General features: G+C 35.3%; 1 protein-coding gene across 1 annotated transcript; it reads right to left on the bottom strand.

Annotated features, from left to right (window-relative positions):
* Positions 1-706: 706 nt before the first annotated feature.
* LOC105444383 lies at positions 707-20,441 on the bottom strand. The gene is made up of 10 exons (XM_030993739.1): positions 20,290-20,441; positions 14,093-14,182; positions 13,124-13,257; positions 12,376-12,435; positions 8,766-8,900; positions 7,112-7,265; positions 5,246-5,383; positions 3,741-3,886; positions 2,709-2,712; positions 707-768 (listed from the first exon to the last, which is right to left on the bottom strand). Exons 1-10 carry the CDS (start codon positions 20,351-20,353, stop codon positions 707-709), a joined length of 987 nt encoding a protein of 328 aa, XP_030849599.1. The 5' UTR covers positions 20,354-20,441.
* Positions 20,442-22,068: the final 1,627 nt, after the last annotated feature.

Raw genomic sequence — 22,068 nt, 5'->3', positions numbered from 1 at the left:
TGCGCGCGCGCACCTTATCCTCAAGGGGTTGGGTTAAAAACTTAAACTTTTTTTGTGTGAATTTGGGCCTAGGTGTCTTTTATGTAGATGCATACACGTCCTTTTCTTTTTGTAATTAAATAGTTTTAGATGTGGAATATAAAGCAAATAATCACCTTTTGGTTTTCAGGCGATGGCAAACTATCACTTCCTCGTCGATCAGAATATATACGCTATCTTTCCTCAGCTTCGCTTTGGAAAGATAGCTACATCCAGATCGCCTCGGAAGTGATAGTTTGTCCCATCACCTTCACCAACGGTAATTATTTGCTTAATAACATCCCCTTCCTTGAAACTAAATACTATTGTAGTGGGCATAATGTTAAGAGGTAAGGTACCCCCTTCACTCTGAAACAGGGGAGGTCTGCCAAAATCCTAACGGAAATTTCATTTTTGGTTTGCATTTCTTTTCAACTCATTTATAATAACAGGTGACACGCTTTTATATCTGGTATAAGTTAATCTAGCTAGTGGTAATGTGACTGAACAAGTATTCATTATCTGTTCATGGCTACCCTTACAACTACACCGGATATTTTTTTATTAAATGTTTTTTTGCCCCACAGTTTCAGTTTTTCTTTTAGTTTGGTCACTCTCTTCCCCTTCTAACAACTGCATAATTATATCACTGAGACAAAAAAAAATGTATTAAAACACAGTATGAGGCTTACTGTCCTTTGGTGAAAATAGCATGGATCATTCTACCATCCTCACTGAGGGCGAAGTCCTCTGTAAGTAAAAAGAAGTGTGTTAACTCTGAGAAAATAGATTTGGTATAATTATACTGATACGTCATTAAGAATTAAATATTTTTTGTAATATATGTTATTTTCTACAATAGACTTAGTAAGACTGGATTTTAGTTGATTAGAATAAATCTTTTCCCCAATTTCCCTTTCCCCCCACTACCATCCTCTTCCTGCTCCCCCTCCTCCTCTTCTTCCTTATCATCAGCACCATCATCATCACAATCATCATTATCGCCACTACCACCACCACCGCCACCATCTTTACATAATAATCATATTCATCATCATCACCACCACCAACACTACCACCACAACAATCATCATCATCATTATCGCCACTACCACCACCATCACCACGATCCTTACATTATCATCATTATCACCACCACCACCACCGCCACCATCTTTACATCATAATCATATTCATCATCACCATTATCGCCACTACCACCACCATCACCATCATCCTTAAATTATCATCATTATCACCACCACCACCACCGTCACCATCTTTACATCATAATCATATTCATCATCATCATCATCACCACCACCACCAAAATCATCATCATCATTATCGCCACCATCACCACCATCTTCACATTATTATCATTATCACTACCACCACCACCACCATCTTTACATCATAATCATATTCATCATCATCATCACCACCACCAACACTACCACCACTACAACCATCATTTCTCTTCACCAGTACCATCATCATCATCGTAATCATTCATACCATTCAGATCGCGTTATTATTACCATCAACATCACCACTATTTTATCATCCAACCATTTCTATTACAAGTATATTCACACCATCATTATTATTATAACCACCGACATCTTCACGATGATCCCGTCACATCATCATTATCGTCGTCGTCGTAAACACTCTTCCATACTGTTTATACTTACGTATCTCATTATAATCCAAAGAAGAACCATCGGAATAATTTTGGGAGCACACAAGGCGCTGCTTCAAGAAACTGGTGAGGGTCATTGTACTTACAACATTTACCCCATAATCATTCTGCAAAGCAAACAAGATGTCGTGGTCACGGACTCTCAGTCCAAAGGTCCAGGGTTCAAATTAACGTTCGTTGACAATACATTAAATCACATTATATACCTCATTTTAAGATTCTTTACTAATCCTGTCTTCTGATTGGTTGAAAATGCAGTCATGGTCTTAACCATGCCCGCTAATTGAAATTCATAGTCATTTTTCCCGGCTCTATATCCATTTTTCATAGCACTTTTTCCATGGCTGTGAAACGTGACGTCATTTTGCTGCGATCCCCATTTTGGTTTACGTGTTACCGTATAAGTTTCTTTTGTGCGATGACCGATGCGCAATACCGTTAACGGTGTTTGAGTGCAATTCGATTTTGGTCGCTGCATTCAGGCGACGAATCTACCAATCCACGCAGCGCAGACGACCGATCGCCATTTTGTGTACTAGTCTCGATCGCAAAATACTGGGGTTTTTTGTTTCCAATTTTTTGTCAATAAAGAGGCAAAATGGAGGACACAGCTATGCCAAGATTTCAACTTATGGTGAGTCAACATTTTCCTTTTTTTCGGTATATAAAATATCTATTGACTGCTTTTAATATTCGAGGCATAGTTGTTTCTATAGGGTCTCGGGAAACTCACAACCTGCTATGACCCCGCGGCGCAAGCGCCTTGGGGTCATAGCAGGTTGTGAGTTTCCCTTGACCCTATAGAAACCACTATGCCTCTCAAAGCAGTCAATATATCCTTATTATCCACTCTCAATTTATGAACAAACACAGGAAATTTGCTGTGCGCATTTGGCCATCATTTACACGTTAAAAAGCCCTTGGGGGGGGGGGGGGGAGGGGGGGGGGGCTTACCAAGTATTTTCAACTTATTTTGTTTTCATACCATGCTATGAACATGAAGAAAAACAATTGATAGAAAAATAGTCATGTCAAATCGATTAGCAAAATGAAATCGAGAAAGCGGAATATTTGTTAGGTTCGTTATTTGAATATGAATTTGGTGGTTCAAGAACTCGTTTAAGAGCTATAAATTTGACGTAAGCACATTTTTATATCTTTTTATATTTTGGCAAAGTTAGGCAGCCCCTGAGTGATTTTTAACACGCACGCATGACGTCATTTAAGGTCACAATGGACTGAAATTCGGCAGTTTAGTGGTAAAAACTTGATTGTGATTGGAAGGTATGGGTTTTAAAAAATGTAGAGAAAGAAAGAAAGATTTTCACGATCAAGAGGTGATCTGCTGTAGATCACCTGATAATATCAACAATAATGATAATATTAATAATAATGATAATTATAATGCACTCCATTATTATTGCCCCGCCTTTAGCAAAGCTGACATTATTATTACCGTGCCTATTTAATGCTTAATTTAAAAAAATGATTTCCTTTACCTGACCAGAGAATTAAAAAAATAATGCAGTATTTTATGGAAATGTGGTCGTTCAATTTAGAATGCAATCTTCAAAATGCAAAATAATCACCGTAAGCACCGTAATCAACTTACAGAATAATCACCCATCACCTGACAACAATCATGTGCATAGCTACAATGTATAGTGCAACCTCAAGAAACTTTACCTGAAAAAAAATCATAATCAGGATCTTTGCCGAGGTCATGAAAAACAAACAAAGAATAACATAAAAGCTTGCGCAGAGAACCTGAATCCGTTTTTGGATCACTTCCTATTGTTTCTAATATGCCTGCGGCGACTAGTCTACCCACTATGTAGTTTTTATATTGACTAAAAAGTTTCATCAAGACTGAAACCTGTTTTGGTAATTGATGATTTTCAAGAATAAAATAAAGGATTGTCACTTTGCAATATATATTTTTTCCGACTGTTATACTTATAGATGATCTCGTAATCTTTCATGGGGATAACAGACCCCAAACGTGTGAAAAACTGACCTTGCAAATCCTAGCGATTCGGCTGTAGTAGGTGTTTATGCTCGGATCTTGGCCTGCACTTAAGCTAGCAAACTCCTGTGATGACTCACGGAAGAGGAAGTAGACGAAGTCGCCACTGACAAAAGGTGTTCCTACAAAGTGTGCCTCTGATTTCATAACAAAGGAAAATGGAAATTATAATGATGATGGTGATGATACTAATATGAATTTGTAACAACAACATCAACATCGATGATAATAACAATAAGACGAATAAGAAATGAAGGTGAAGCAGACTCGTCGATGTGTGATAAATCAATATCAATATCAAAATGGAAATCCGAATGATAATGGTGATAGTACTTCAATAATATTAACAACAACAACATCAACATCGATAATAGTAAAAAGAGGAAGAATAAGAAATGAAGGAGAAGAAGATTTGTTGATGTATAATAATTCATTATATTCCACATATCTTGCTCTACGATTGGTCAAAAGAAAATCACGTGATGAGAAATAGTTCGCCCATTATTGATGGGAGAAGCAAAAAGTTCGTTACACTGTGTAGATAGTACAACTATCTACACAGTGCAACGCACTTTCACTGAAGATAGAGGTACTATCTAACTGAATATTATCCAAAAGCGCACTAAAACAGGCGTAATTAAGCGCGCATTAGCAATGAGTGCAATTAAAGCAAACACATGTGCGCACCGTACCCTCAAGGGGTTGGGTTAAACTTTAAACAAAAATTGGTGTGAATTAGGGCCTGGTGTCTTTCATGTAGATGCATACACGTCCTTTTCTTTTTGTAGTTAGATTGTTTTAGATGTGGAATATTAAGCAAATGATCACCTTTTGGTTTCAGGCGATGGCAAACTATCACTTCCTCGTCGATCAGAATGTATACGCTATCTTTCATCAGCTTCGCTTCGGAAAGATAGCTACATCCAGATCGCCTCGGAAGTGATAGTTTGTCCCATCACCTTCACCAACGGTATTTATTTGCTTAATATCAATATCAATATGGACAATCATGATAATGGTGATGATACTAATATGATATTAAAAACAGGACATTCAACATCTAAATAATATAAAGAAGAATAAATGAAGGAGAACATTATAATTTTTGATGTGTGATATATAAACAACTGCATTGCAAATGGGCAAAAAATAACATAATCAAGTAGCCTACATATCATTTCTTTACAGTAAGTGTTTGCATTGCCATTTTTTGTTTAACATTGAACATACTTTTTTAAGGGTGTTTTTTATTACTATAACTGCAAGTACATAAACATGTAGAAAGGCAACAGACGAAACTTAGAAAATAATCAAACCAAAGAAACATACTCATTATTGTTGTTTATAATTAATTATTTTCATGTATCAGGCATAAATGTTCATTTCTATTCCGCCCTATCTCTATTCCTTCTTTTCTAAGCGCATAGGGACTTTCCTTTTGTTAATGATATTGCGCTATACAAATAACGTTCATTATTATTATTATTATTACTCACCATTAGCAACCATTTTCTCCAAATCGGTCATTGTGATAACTTTTCCGGTTATTACTCCGTCGGAGGTGACTGATGCCAAACCAACGATGGATTTTGGAATGTGACATTTTATCGTAAGTCCATAGTATATTATTCCTTCTGTAGTAGAATAAACACAGTTAAGCATACCGACCGTGAATTGGGTATAATATCTACAATCTTGAATGACTAGTTGTCAATTACATACATGTACATGTATCGTGTAGCTCCTTCTCCACCGGATGAAAAGCACTCTAAAATGCCATCCATTGGTCGGTGTGCAAGTTCCTTATATTATACATGTATATAACAATGACCAATTATTAAGTATTTGAAAAATCGATTTGTCTAGATTGATGCTCCTCGAGAATACGACATGCCTAAGCTTACATCTATTTGTATTCGAAAAGGCCTCAAATCAGTACTTTGTCTTTCAATGTTGTGATATTTTCTTTTAAACTGCTATGAATTTTCATGAAAATTATGGTTTTTTTTATACTAAAGTGCCCTTTTTCCTCCTATTCCTGTTTCAGTGTGATCGAAAATATTAATTTTGTATTCGTGTATTAAACAGCAAGATGCCCGCATAAATTTCACGTTTTACATGCATCAAGCAGGGACATGATCATGTATGTTTTTATTTAATTTCTACCATATTATAAATTTACAGTCGTATAGCCACATTGAACCCCACATTGAACAAACAAGAAAGAATATTTTCTGGATGATCGAAGAGTTTGAGACACTAAACAATTACCAGACCTGCCATGCCATTGCAATATACATGTACCACGAAATCTCCGCAACTTACCCCCGCCCCCAAGCGCGTACCCAGGATTTAATTTTAGGGGGGGGGGGGGGTGGGGGGAGTAGTGAGCGAATCACTTACAGAGCGCAGAAGCTTTGACGTTTCATTAAATTATTGGAGAAAGAAGATGATTCGTTGGACCGTTTTCGACTCTTAATCCTTATTTAAATTCAATTTCATTGGAGAAAGGAGACGATTCGTTGTATCGTCCTCGATCGTCTCTTAATCCTTGTCTGAATTCAGTTCTCTCCCTCCCCCTCCCGCGCGAAGCGCAGAAGATTTGACGTTTTATTAAATTATTAGAGAAAGAAGACGATTCGTTTTACCGTTCTCGACTCAAAATCCTTGTCTGAATTCAGTTTCTTTTGACGTTTAATTAGAGAAAGGAGACGATTCGTTGTACCGTCCTCGACTCTTAATCCTTGTTTGAATCAAATTCCCCTTCCTCTGCGCATAACACGGAAGCTCTGACGTTTCATAAAATTATTACAGAAAGAAGACGATTCGTTTTACCGTTCTCGACTCAAAATCCTTGTCTGAATTAAGTTTCCCCGCTCCCGCGCAAAGAGCGGAATTTTGACGTATAATTAGAGAAAGAAGACGATTCGTTGTACCGTCCTCAACTCCTAATCCTTGTTTGAATCAAGTTTCCCTTCCTCCGCGCGTAGCGCGGAAGCTCTGACGTTTCATTAAATTATTAGAGAAAGAAGACAATTCTTTGTACCGTTCTCGACTCTTAATCCTTTTCTTTCCTATTTTCTCTCCTTTCTTCTTTTGTTCTCTCTCTTTTTTTTTGGCCGGCGTTTTTTTACGCGCCTGCCGCCCCCCAACTCAGTGTTATTTAGGGTACGCATATGCGTGTTCCCTCCCTTTGAAAACAACCCCTAAGTCCGGTGTGTAAAAGTCAATGCGGGCCGCATTTTTGTGTACTACGAGCCGGACTTTGGTGCGTGAAAAGTACCCCTTCACCGGACATTTTGGTAACACGCATGGTATCCCTCCGTTCACGGAGTTGGGGGGGGGGGGGGGGGGGGACTTACCATGAAAAAGGAATGTTGCATTGTCATTCTTCCGATATTGGAACACCTCTCCTCCGTCAATATTGTCTGAAGTGCATCCAGTGTAATTAGTAGTAGTAGTATTATCGTAAGGTAGGTCCTGAGGTGGGTCATTTTCGATAAACGAGCAGTTCAGCTGTGAATTAGAGAAGAAAAATCAGGGTGAAAATAGAAACTCAAATTAACATTCACTACTTCTTCAAATATTGAATTCATTGTTTATTTGATCCAGGTTTCATGACTGTACCTAAATGTAACTATAATACTTTTTAAGAGAGTGGATATATTTACTTCTCGTTCGTAAAAAATGATTCAAAATTGAAGATAGATTGGCAACCTACAGACCGCCAATGAACAGAGAGACCTGTGAATTCACCAAGACTCATTTTACTTTGGCATTAGAATTATAATATGTTGGAATACTTTTGCAAATCTCATATAAAAATTAACATGTCAGACAATGATTAGATTCGGTCTCTTGAAAATGATTTTAGGAGACTTCCAAAATTGTAGTAAATGAAACCGAATTCACTATCGGCAAATGGGATGTCTGTATCGGGGGCCGGCGCACAGTGGGCCAGGGAGGAACCAAAGTGCGCCAAAACTAGTTTTGGGTGATCTATTTTTCCATTTTTTTTCTAGCCCAGTTGAAAGGTGAAACACTGAGGAAAATATTTAATTCCGGTATGCACAATAGGGATATAAATTTACTCCTTCATACAGGAAAATCCTGCATATTTACAGTTTTAGTGCAAAATCGACTAATTTCATAAATCTTTCAATTTAACATAAAGTTTTTAAGTCGTTGATATGAAATTGCTCTCACATATTCCTGATAGTTAATTTCGTTGCATGAATGGGTTAAAATTAATAGAAACACAATATTCATGATATGTTATAGGGTAATTCACTGAAAATTGACTAACTGTCCCTGTTTTTATTAATTCACTGGAAAATGTTTATATTTCCGCGGAGTTCCGCTAATATTTTAATACCACCATTTTTTTCTTTTGTCTAAGCTTAAAGTTGATACCAAATTTGGCTGCCCGATCTTGCCCGTTGTTATGCTAGAGCCGATTTCCCTTGCCACATTGCCCCGACATTTTTTCTTAATTTGTCTTGGTCCGCGGCTTAATCATGAAGTATTCGCGGTCATAAATCACGTGGGGGCGCGTGAAACATCTTCTGACACCGCGGACCAAAATAAACACATTTTTTCGGGGCAACGTTGCAAGGAAAACGGCTCTAACATAATAACGGGCAGAATTGGGCTGCCAAATTTGGTATCAACTTAAAGCTTAGACAATAGAGAAAATGGTGGTATTAAAATTTTAGATACATGTGACATTAGAGAAATGGTGGTATTAAAATGTTAGATACATGTGACATTAGAGAAAAATGTTGGTAATACAATTTAAGCGGAAATCCCTGGAAATCCAAACATTTCCTCTGGATTTATACGAAAATAAATCCCCCAAAATGAGTTTTGGCGCACTTTGGTTCCTCCCTGGCCCACTGTGCGGCGGTCTCATGGGCTTTCTGTATCGTGGGCTGTCGGTCTCAGGGGAAGTATGTCTCGTGCTAAGGGTTGTAGCCAGATTAGCCATATAAAAGGATATTTAAAATCGTATCTTACCATTGAACCATCATAATCGCAGAATGCACACCGTGGAAGTTCAGCATTGGTTCCACATGCTAAAACCCTGCAACTTCTACTATTGCAGGTTTGGCCAAGCGTAGTCACTCCTCTAATATAGTTATCACAATCCTCCTATACACACATTTAAAGGTAGAAATTAATTCTTAAATAATCAACGCATCACTTTTAATCACTTCTCTTTACAAGCTGCGACACTGGCAACAAATTTGATTTTAGTGACTTTGCCAAGTTGACTGCAAAATTCAGGTAATTCATAGTACCAATGTTTGAATTGACGGTATACAATTACACACATGTTACTCCTCTCATATTGTGAGAAATTTCATCCCTTCAATTTTCATTCCCATATGTTTTTGTGCACAAATTATAACATGATTTTGAACTTACACTGAAGTGATTAATATTCATCCCATATACACCGCAGTTGAAATGACATTTATTTCAAACTGCAATATGAACTCAATTCCAGTAGTGTCATTTCATATTCAAAGGTGTAATGCTTGATCATTAGCATCATCATTAATAAATTAGGGCTTATGAAGTACAATTGCACAAAAGTAATATCATTTTTTGGAAATTTGAAGAAACTTGCAAAACCATTTCGCGAATTATGTAAGTGGTTCAGTTTCGCAAAAGCTGAATGCTAGGTAAAATGCAGTTAAATCACAACTAATACAACACAACAAGATATTCACTTTGCCAAAAAAAAAATTGTTGCCATGAAAATAACCGTCTATATATAACAATTCATAAAAGTTAAAGTCACACAAGGATTCTGGTTATTACAGTAAATTATAAATGACTGTATCAGGACAAATTTATCCCAAGACAATCACCCCGGGAAAAATACCCCCTGGTAAATAACCGCCGAGGACAATAACCCCCTCCCGGAAAATCACCCCCTAGGACACTCACCTCTCGAGGACATTCCCCCCCCCCCCCCCGTGGACAATAACCCCCTAAGACATTTGCCTAAAGACAAGATATAATGTGCGCCCCCCCCCCCCCCCCCACAAACACAAAATACACACACTCGGGGGTGATTGTCATGAAGGGATTTTTTCCCCGGGGTAATTGTCCCGCTTGTAAATGGCCTGGGGTGATTGTCCGGGGGTTAATTGTCAAGGGAGTATTGCTCTAGAACTATATGTGGATGTTTATGGAAAGCCATAGGGGAAAAAAACTAAATATATTCGATCCCTGCAAAATGTATGGGTCAGTATGAATATGTATACACATAATTATATTCGATGTTTATAAGAAATATAATGCGCCATTGAAATATATTCGATGTTTTATTAGAAATATATGGGTAATCAAAATATTCTATGTTTACAACTAAATACTTTTTTTCTACCTTTAGGGAATTGGTTTCCTGTATCGAGATTCTGAGTTATATATATATATTTGTTACTTCATAATGTTTATTTGCCAAGAATCAACTTTGCATTAGAGAAATTTGCTCTAATGTGAAGCAACCATATTCTACGATCTGAAAGCAGATCACCTCTACACATTTTATTTTCGGGAGTTATGTATAGCAATATAAGTATTGATGCAGGAAACCTGGTAATGTTTGGCGTTGATGAGGATGGAAAACCAAGACAAATACAAATTGAAAGCAATGCCCAGTATTCAAAGACTATCAAAGGCAAAGGAGCGCAAATATTTTTTTATTTTTACTAATATATTTATTTATTTATTAATTTATTAAAACATTTTTTAACAGGATAACATTGATCAACTCGCCGGCTGTTTTACATAATGGTTCTGCATAAAGAAGGAAAATAAAAATTCAAGACTTGACAATAAGAGTAGTTACAAACAAAATAGCAGTTTTATACAAATGGTAAAAAACGAAACAACACAAATAGGAAAAATAAGATAAGGGAAAAACGAAAATAGTGAAGAAAAAAAATATGCATAAGTATATGTAATTTCGTAGACAATATAGGGCTAGCGATCATTTTTAGTTATTATTGCATACATTGCTGTAGTAGTAAGGAGGAACGGCAGTGAACACATTTGTCGATTAAAAGGAAGGTTTTTTATATTGGTGTTTAAAGCTGTCAACTGAATTGAAATTTTGGATATTATTGGGAAGCTTATTCCAATTAACCGCTCTAGCATACTTAAAATATTGTTTGAATAAGGTCACGTTGGGTTTAGGCAATACTACATGTGGAGAGTTTGCATTTCTTGTATTAAGACCATGGCGGTCGAAATACATTTCTATTTCGTTTGATAAGCGAGGTGGAGCAATGCCCCTTATACATTTGAACATAATCATAGCCTGAAAATAATCACGGCGGTGGTCAATAGTTTGCCAGGAACGTTGTGTTATCGATGCGTTGCCGCTTGCAATTTCATAGTCAGAGATACTAGTTACATATCTAGCAGCTCTTTTCTGCAATCTCTCTGAAGGGGCATCTTGTAGCTGGCTGGGCAGTTTCCCCATACATAGATTACATAGTCTATACAGGGTTAGATTATTCACTTATAAAGGTTGTTCAATAGTTCTGAGTTTAGCAATTTACTCAGCTTTCCTAGAGAATAAATGTTATAAGCAATAGATTTACATAAATCTCTTAAATAGAAATTCCAATTCAAGTTTTCATCAATCATTATATCTAAGTATCTCACATATTTTACCTGTTCGATCAGTTCATCTTTTATGAATATATTCAATATATCAGAGGATCTTAATTTGATAAGTATTGTTTTGGTTTTACTTGTGCTAATGCGTAATCGATTTTGATTATACCAATTATTTAGAGCGTTAATATATTTTTGTAATTTCTTTTTGACGTCATCTAACTTACTTTTTGCAACAAAGACTTCAACATCATCAGCAAATATGGTGCAGGCGCCTTCAGTTATACATTCAGATATATCGTTAATGAATATTAGGAACAAATTGGGAGCCAAGACACTGCCCTTTGGTACCCCGATTGAAAGCTCTCTTATATCAGATAGTTTTCCTTTGGAGTATACTACTTGCTTCATATTACTTAAATAGTTTTTGAACCATATGAGCCTATTTTCAGTAATTCCATATTTTTCAAGTTTGAATAAAAAAAAGCTCTTATTTTTCTGTACAAAGATATTTTCTGGTACGAACGGAAATCTCATGCGAACAACAAAAAAAAAATCACAAAAACATCCGGGCACGCATATATTACGGGACCTAACGATATAATTTATGTTTTGGCACATATAAATTGTCCAATCTAGTTGTTGTGTTTAACCAATTTTCTTTCCTTGCACATAAATATATTTTGTTTGCATATAAGTTTGTGTTTGCATATATTAATAAAGAATGTATTAAAAACAAAAAAAGTGTATATTTTGATAGCGCATGCATTTTTTTAAATATTCAGAATACTTTAATAACGCATTTATTTATTTTACACATCGCATATATTCTTACACATATATATTTTATATTTTAAAAGCGCATATATTGCTTATAAACATTGAATATATTTTGATACTGACCCATGTACTTTTCAGGGATGTAATATATTTAGTTATTTTCCCTATGGCTTGCCATATATTTTGAAGACAGGAGCTTTCTATTACTCACCACATCAGAATGTGCTTTGTAGCAACCCGTGTAACCTGTACTATAACATACCCCCAAATACTAAAACATAAAGGAGATAAATAATTAAATAATTAATAAATAAAATACATGTACATACATATACATATTCATAGATATTTCGTTTCCATTGACTTGTCGAGACTTGTCGAATTCATTATCCGGCAAATCCGATTTAAAATGTCACATAGTCATGTAGACTGCCATGTGCTTTATTAAATGTCATCACGTTTAAGCAAAGCCAAACAGTACAATGCACGTCTTTCCTTTTACTTAGATTTAATCTTAATAATTATATAAAGACTTTATAATCACTAATATTATTTTTACTATCATCGCCCCCTTTTTTCTCTCTGAGAATATAAAACAAAAATGTTTGATGAAAGCCAAAGAAATTACACATGCACACACCACACCAGTATCCTTAACTTTGAATGAATGAGAATTAACGATTCATGGAAATCGTGTGTCCTGAACTTTAAATGAATGTGAATGATTGATGGAAATAATGCATCTCTAAAATTAGGGCTTGACACGTATACATGGACACGCACAAATTAAGTCTGGACCTCCAAAATTTCAATTTTTGGCATATTTTTCATGCAAGAAGTTCTTAAAAAGTAAAATGCAGAAAACCCCTTTCTTAAATTATAGGGTAGATCCTTAACAATGCCAACATTAAAAAAGAAATTCTGAACGTACACATTTATCTTGGTGCATACATACATACCCCAGTATTGACATTGTCCCCGTCAATTATTGTCAACGTCTGATTACTTCCAAGGAAGATCAAATCTCCTGCTCCAGATCTTTGGTAACCATCAACGACTCTGACATCGTCCTTCATAAATTGATCACCTCCCTCTGCAATGAAAATGAAAGCAGTTATTGTTTTAACACTCTTCACATTGAACATCTACATTCTTGAATAAAAGAAGACTTCATTTTTAACTGATCTTCTGAGTCAGCGTTGCTCTTTCATAATAAGATTAAGATAACATTTAAAAGAAAAAAATACATCACAGAGACTCTCGTTCTAACTGACGTAATAAAGTTTAAACATTTAAACAAACTGCACATAGCTTTCAAAGAAGTAACATACATGTACATGTTAGTTATCTCATGGTTGCAGAGAGAGAAATAACTTAAAATAAAACCCACTTACTGGTATCATGAAAGGAACAACAATCTAAAAACAAACCAAGAAAAACCTACCACATATTTCGATTACAGCGCTGCATACTCATGCAAAATGAAATTGAAATGTGAGTTATAATACGTAATTCATTCTATTCACTAGCCAAGTCCAAGTGTCCAAATGACACAGTCGCCATTTTCTGCTCAAATTTTTCTGGTATTTTTGACACAATTACTCTTAAGAATGGCAGGTCTGATATGAAATTATACATTAAACAAGTATTCAAATATTCTCGTTAAATTTCAAGACACGTGAGTTGTTCTATATAGCGGCACGTTTACTTGGTCTGTTTTTTGTCTTCGCCTACACCACGTCTCGAGCGACCCCTTTATGAAACTGAGTTACATCTTTCGCAGGGTGACGTTAAAGGTCGGTCCCAAAACGTAAATAATCATATCTGATTAATATACGTCCATCAAAACACAATAACACACACACACACACACACACACACATTCAAATGAAATCTAAGAAACACATTCTCCACCATACTGTACTTACCACAAGTCAAAATAGCTTGCTCACTAAGGCCTGTGAGACAGGCTGTGTACATGAAAACTGCTAGTAACTGTCCCCTCAACATGCTTGAAACTGAAATGATAATGTGAACAGAGAAATTAATGACCAAATATGGATCGTCTCGATAATTTACAAATCCTATACTTCGTATCATGAGTAGTAAACAATAATAATAATAACAATACAAATACAACTACTACTACTACTTCTGCTATTAAATGATAATAACAACACTAACAATAGGCCTAATAAAAATAATATCAATGATAATAAATATATTAATAATAATATTTAACAAATATAATAATAATAACAATAATAGTAATGATAACACCAATAACGATGATTAGAATTACAATGTAAAATGATAATAATAAAATAACAATAACAACAATAATAACAATAACAATAAAATGAATGATACTACTACTACTAATAATGATAATGATATTTGATATAATAATAAACATACCAACATATATATTGAAGGGCCTGTGTTATTGGGTGGCTGTTTTCCCATCTTCATGCATTTAAACTACCCATCATTATAACCAGGAAATTAAAGTCATAACTTAAGTGACTGTACTACTTACCCTACAGGTATATTCTTCTTATTTGGTCTATCGACAAACAGAAGATTTAAAGGTCCGATTTTAAATGCATGGACCAGAATTTCCTATTCCTATCAAATAATTATTTTAAGATAACAATAATTGATTCCTTTACAGAATTGGCCTATTTTCATGTTGACATAATCACACCTTTGTCACCAGAAGTTTGACTGCATTGTCCAAAGAAGCAGCACAAGACTTAAACATCTATTTAGTTTCCGTTTAAGTTAATAAAAAAGGGTTTTCGTAATTGTTTTCTTCTTCGGTACTCATCATTTTTATATACAGTATTTTACGAAATCTCCCTGTAGGCTGTTATTCAGACTGATTTTGTTCTTTCTGGTGTATATACTATTAGGAATTGTCCAGTTTTCATAGAAAACATCTTTTATGAACCCCCTAAACCAAATGATCCTGAGGAGCTCGAGAAAATGCATATATGTCAGCAGCTCCCTGGTTGTAGAACAGACAGATCAGGTCAACACCCAGCCAGTCTACTATCCATATGGTCTAATAATCATTTCGTCTACTCATTATTCGGTCGAATTTCCAAAGTCTACTACCTTTTTGATATATCACTCATTTGGTCTAATTACCAGTCGATCCAATGCCAAGTGTGTTTAATGCCTATTTCTTTTTACCATACACATGGTGTAATAAATATTTCATCTCAAATAATAATAATCATCAAATGATTATTTTGCCTCATGGATGGTAGAGGAAATAGGCATTACACAAACTGGGAATTAGACGAAATCATTATGAGACCATGTGGATAGCATGCGTGCTGAGTGAAACCCGATGGGAATAGACTAATTGAGTAGTAGACGTACTGGTTGTAGACCAAACGGCAATTCACCACTACAGACACACCTGGACGATTCCATGCTATAATATGAAAAAAACTACAACTCAAAAATTAGAATTGATCTTCATAGATAGAAAATGCTGAACTATTCTAGGTAGATATCTTAACTTTCCAGAAAAGGTAATTTTCTTTCCTATAGCCTACATGCTCTTTGGGGAAATTCTGTACTACCATTTAAATCTACACTAAAAATAAACCTTCAAATTATAAATGCTGTACAAGACACTAAATGAGGATATGGTTAGTGTTTTACAGCGATTAGAGATAATCATGTTGCATATTAGCAGGTGATATTACATTTTCAAAAAAACTTTAAAATCCCATGTTCATACGACATGCAGAACTTTGATTGTCCCACAAATCAGTTCTAAAAGCCTCGGACTAAACGACAACCAATTTCTTCATAAGCCTTGTGAGAAACTCACAAGTCCCAACTAAAGATGAATATGTTTACTCATAGAAAATAAGTCATTACATATTTTCCATACGACATGCAGGATGCAGATAGCACGTAGTAATGACATGTTCGTACAACATGACAGCTTACGCTGTGTTTACAAATTGTTCCATATACAGTCACCTAGACTTTGGTAGGATTTCAAGTGATTAACAAACATTGCCTGGATGCCTATCTGCTTTACAACACCCTGTATGCTTAACAAAATCCTATAAAACAAAACAATCTTGAATAATAATGGACAATATCTAATACACAATGCGGGGGAGGGGGGCCTTGAGAGGGGAGCCGATCAGACTATCGGTTTACAATAAACTTCTCTGTTAATTATCTACTTTTGATTCATTTTTGATAATTTGTATTTTGCACATTATAGTAATTCAAGTGTTTTTTAATGTTCTTATTCTTCATTTTTACCCATGCCAATAATGTTTTTCTTTGTTTTGAATTGATTCGTTTACTTTGCATAAATATGTTTTGTTATATTTTGTACTGGTTTCTGTTTGTGATATAATTTGTATATTTGTTATTCATTTAACGCGGACTTTCTGAAAACCAGCCGTTTAGGCTGAGAGAGTTACCGTGTTTAAATAAATAATGGAAATGAAATCAAATGAAATACACTCAGATTCAATATCATATAGAAATTTGACTGATAATTAAAGATAAAGGTGAGTTCTGGTAAAAAAAGAAAATGAATTCTCACAGAATCAAACAAAACTTACACTGAAAATTGAAGGTTACAAATAAATGTCATTTGCCAAACAATTTTGGTAGAAAATGTATACTGACTGAGTAATGAGCATAGAAAGATTAGATATCAAGGTTAGTAGCCCTGAAACTTTTCTTTTTGTTCCATATACATCTTTCTGTGTACAGTGCTTCTTACTTTACCAAGACTGGGTCAAATTTATTATGATTTTGATGACTCCAAAACCTTGCAGTACACACCAATAATTACATGCTACATGATCAACTTTTTCTGATCCATTCCACACCTTTTCTTTCACAATGCAATCGCATGACCAGAAATCACCTTTATCTTTAAGACAGAGATGGATTTTGACGCGAGGAGTATGCATCCATTGAAATAAATATAAAACTCTATATAATAAACGAACTTTCTCTACCGTAATGTTATTGATCTGTATATAGTTAATTAGTTTGATAACATTGCCTCTTGCTCTCTTTTCCATATGTTGGACTAAGTGTTACAAACCAGGTGAGGTTCCCTAGTTCATGATACCGATTATCTTATATCGGTTTATTATTGAGTCCCCATCGTTACTTATTGTATTTTTATTTGCATCATCATGTTACTGTTGAAACACTGTGATATTAAAGTAAGAGCGTCTAGATTAAGCACAATGTTCATTATTTATTTAGATTAAACATAATTTTCATTTCATTTGTAAAGCGCGTAGCAAATGTATGTGTTTACCAGCGCCTTATGAATCTTAGATATTATCCTTATTATGTGCTTCAATCAACATTATAGGCAATTAAAATGGTCTCAAACAGAATTACCAACAACCATTCTATGTTATGGGAATCATTATTTTCAAAGTGTGCTTCTTTTTACAAAATATAGATGCATGGAACTTAAATTTCATGTTGATATGTTAAAAGGTTCGACTGAACCCACCCTGATAGATCAAGGATTTTTGGAAGGGGGCACTATGCCTCAAAATATCACAATGCATTAAGGGGAGGTATAGCCCCCTAGAATATATTAATGACTGAAGCGATGCATGCTTTCCGTAAGGTTAATGATAAAGCACATGCAAACCCTAATACTGCTTGTATAATTACGATACCGGAGTGATTTTGTACAGAAAGATTGGAAAAGAATAAAAACGAAATGGAAAAGAAGATATAAAAGGAATCAGGACAACATTAAAACGTATTTCCCACTCTCTCTCTCTCTCTCTCTCCTCTCATCCTCCTTTTCTCCTCCCTTTTTTTCTTCTCTGTAAGGTGCATCTTTATGTTAATTTTGCATCCAATTTAGTATGATATGCTAATAAACCATGAATGTATAATTTTGTGCTGTAATTTACCTTGCATGTCTTTGCATTATATATGTATGTACATCCTATGTAGTACAAATGTTGAGTTGTCACGTGCTTTTTAACATATAACCTTTTAATCCAACACGAATCATTGAAGAGTAATAAATATAATTCACAGTTATGAACTAACAAATAACAAATGAAAACAAAAATAGAAATCATATTCGTTGTTAAGTATTTAAAACTCATGGGTTGAAAACATATGGGTTGATTAATGGTCTATATTCACTATTCGGGGTTGGGGGGGGGGGGGGCTGAGGTTGGGGTTCTTTGTTTGCACTAGAAGTCTACAATATAATATCCAAAGTACGTTTGCTTTGATTGTACAGTAACTGTGCACGCAGAAAGCTTATGAGTTGGTGCGTGCACTTGAATTAAAGACAATTTTAATAGACCATTATCGTAATATAATCAGATTTTGTTCATAGTTCATTTTTAAGTGCCTTGTTGCAAAGTATTTTAATTAACCTTATACAAATGATTATATCTTAATAGCCAGAATGAAAATTGTATACATTAATTGTTGATTGGTAGGCAGACTTGGGACAAAATGATACTTTTCTTTTTTTCAACACAATATCGCAATTTATCCTTTCATTTTTTTTTTCATTTTTGTATTAACGATATCCAAATATTACTTTTTATAGTTGACACAAATTGGATATCCTTCATTAAATGTACAGTAATGATATGTAACACTGGAAGGCAGAAAATGACATCTTTGAAAACAGAATTAACATGCTATTCCAAATTGTCTTCATGTGATTGTGATCTAACATATTACATGAATAAGGAAGAATACAATAATAATACTTGGGGTTCATAGGAAGACAATGTATCTTAGTCTGCCGGATGGTGACGTTAAATGTCGGTCATCAGACGTGAATAATCGTATCTGATTCATACACGTCTGTATACAAATCTAATGACACACGCACACACACACTCTCTAGGTACTTTTACTGGTACTACTATCCGGGTAATTGGATTCAAGTTTGTCCGCACACAAAATATGCACATTATCCAACTCCTTGGGAAGCATTCGAACCAAATGCCCATTTTCAGACGCTCAACAAACTTCACCCATATGACTTAATTTGTATTGAGATAATGAAATTAGATATATTTTCCGTCATGTATAGACCTACAGTGGCGGCTAAGGAAGGGTCTTGATAGCCTCATGCACTTTAATGAGGCAAATTTGCATAATTAATAATATTGAATATTGTTTGAGAATATTTAAAAATCTAAAATTACACAAAGGACTGCCACATTTAACAAATATTGCATATAAGTACTTGTATTAATTTAAGTGATACAGGTACAAATGTCAAATATTGATAAAACAAGCTATGCTTTCCGGGTTTTCGCCTCCTTCCGTATCTGAATTATTTACTGTATTCTCTATGTTGAAATAATTGTTACATATATCATGTATATATAAATTGTGTTTCATACTGTACGGTTGAGAAGGAAATAAATGTTAATAAATAAAAATACAATACAAAACAAATACTATTTTTTTCCCCAAAGTTCGGGTATTTTAAAATTACACCATCTGTAATTTGTAAGTGTATTTTATGGAATCGTATACTTGTTGATAGGCATTGAATGTTACATGTAGGGGTAGGCTTGCAACCAATGCAAGTGTGCATTTACCCATTGGCTAAGGGGAATCTGGGGCTTTGGGTCTCTGGACACTCCGATTTGACGGGCAATATTTTTCAACTGATCACAGCGCAACATTTCGTGAATATTTATCCTTTATGTTAATTGTCCAACACAAGTTTGAGAGGATTTATGAAATATTACTTATAAACTTCAACAAATTGTTGTTTCAAATCAACTTTTCGGATACACTACTTGTCCGGACACACAACGTCTGAATATACATGTGCATTACAAACATTGCACGAATAGGAATTAGACAACTCAGTATTATAGTCAAGCAGTTAAATGAAAATTCTATCACCACCAACCAATGCAAGGATCAAAACACACAATCTTGTTCGACCATTCTGAGAATAAATGAATTACATACAAATGAATGTCTAGAATCTAAGATGTCTTTTGATGAAAACCAGTACTACTACTAGCACCTATAGCAGATGCCTGGCAGGAACCGACACATTTTCCCATTCCCTGCTCTGTTGCTATAAAGTTAAACTTACCCGTTGAGCTGCTTGCCTGATACCGTCCGAGTGATATTGTAAAGAAGTGTATTGTTCCCAGCATTGGATAAATCCTTTAACATATCGGAAAGGAAGACTGGTTGTATCCTTTTATCAATCTGTGAGCTGGGACATGAATGCTTTTAAGCGAATCCAGATCATGGGCGCGGCGAATTGTGGTTGATCAAAGGGCACACAAATACTTGGCACATACGGGAATTCCCAGAAAGGGCAGGATAGGGTTGGGGGTGATCCGAAAACTTAATAAGTAAAATTCCTTCTATTTGGCATTCGGAACGAACGACAAATAATCACCAATAGTACTAGCCATCATCATTGATATTTGTCCTACATAATGTAGGATTACCCGGCCAAATTCGCGAGTTTGTCATTGAAAATTATTTGTCTTTCGTTTAAATTCGACGTCTTTAGCGTTGTCAGGTATATCTCGGGTTTGTATTCCTGTTTCTAATTTTCAAATCTATGAAGTATTTGTTAGAATATATGTATGTTTCTTTCAAATTAATGAACAATGTGCTTCTTTCGCTATGTGGTCATTCGATTAGGCGCATCACGATTTTCTGACATCGTGACGGAGAGCTCTTAGCGTTTAAATTTATTTGTAGAATTTAAATTAGCACTTTGTGCACTTAGATTGATGGTCAATAATCATTTCTCGTTTATAAGACACTTTTCATAGCTCATTATTTTTCTTTCAAGAATGTTTGTTTTCATGTGTAGTTCATCATATTATTTTTCTTGCATTTACACATTATAGTTATTAGATTTATTAGATATTCATCAGGTTTTAAATTTGATTGTTAAAAGAAAAGACTCGCATCTACGGACTTGATGGATTCAATATGTTTGTAAATTGTCACATAAGAAAGTTGTTTGTCTTGTGTTACATCCTAAATTTATCATAATTTCATCATAATTTCATCATAATTTCATCATAATTTCATTGCGGAGGAAGAGTACAATAATGTGATTGGGTTAGGGACTAGTGTCACACAATTTGAGCGTGATTAATTATTTAGCCAAGTCTTCAGCCAACGATCTGCTGACGGACAAGGCATCGGAGTATGTAGGTCTGCATTCTGCGATATGATCCCATGCATTTATCCTGTGTGCGGCGTCAACGTTTCTCCTGGCTATACGACAAACGATGTCTACTCGCCACCTCTCCATCGTCAGTCCTGCCTGTTAAGCAGCGTCCCGATCACCTATTGCCTGCTGCGTATCAGGACGTGCCAAATCTTTCTTAAATGTTGATTTAAATGCAGAATGGGCGTTATCGGTGTAGTTAAGGAACGGAGAGTAGGGAGGAAGGAGCTTAACCTGGGGGGCGTTTCACAAAACTTGTCATCAGTGACAAATGAAACTTTATGTTATAAGCTACTGAAATCCTTGCTTCTGCTTGGTTATCAGCAGATTTGTCACTGATTTTTGTTATTTGTCATTGAAAAAAGGCTTTGTGAAACGCCCCCTGGATGAGTGGCTCAACGTCGGGCGGAAGCTGAGCCCTCACGTGTGGTCTGGCGTTGTCGTATATTAACACGACTGGTTCCCCTGGAGGGAATATGATGGAACACTGGCGTGCCGTTTTTGCGAGGAAGTCCTCGAAGCTGGCTCTAGTAATTGTCTCGCATGAAACATCGGGGTGCACTATGCCTACCTCTCCTGAGACAGAAAACGTAACATTGCATCTCTTGCCACGTTGCCCATCGGTTACCTGCTACATACAGTTTGTACACATTTGGAAATAACTGGTACATA

This window comes from Strongylocentrotus purpuratus, unplaced genomic scaffold (genome assembly GCF_000002235.5).
Source record: "Strongylocentrotus purpuratus isolate Spur 01 unplaced genomic scaffold, Spur_5.0 spur5_scaffold_20, whole genome shotgun sequence".
Classification (NCBI taxonomy): domain Eukaryota; kingdom Metazoa; phylum Echinodermata; class Echinoidea; order Camarodonta; family Strongylocentrotidae; genus Strongylocentrotus; species Strongylocentrotus purpuratus.
This window is presented reverse-complemented; position numbering and strand designations above follow the sequence as displayed.

Excerpts from the sequence above, each read along its gene's own strand:
- LOC105444383 (XM_030993739.1), bottom strand. The coding sequence starts at position 20,353 with ATGCTGGGAACAATACACTTCTTTACAATATCACTCGGACGGTATCAG. Across the intron at positions 7,266-8,765 it reads GCGATTATGATGGTTCAATG|CTGAACTGCTCGTTTATCGA; the intron begins GTAAGATACGAT and ends TCTAATTCACAG. Across the intron at positions 5,384-7,111 it reads TGCAACATTCCTTTTTCATG|AAGGAATAATATACTATGGA; the intron begins GTAAGTCCCCCC and ends ATTCTACTACAG.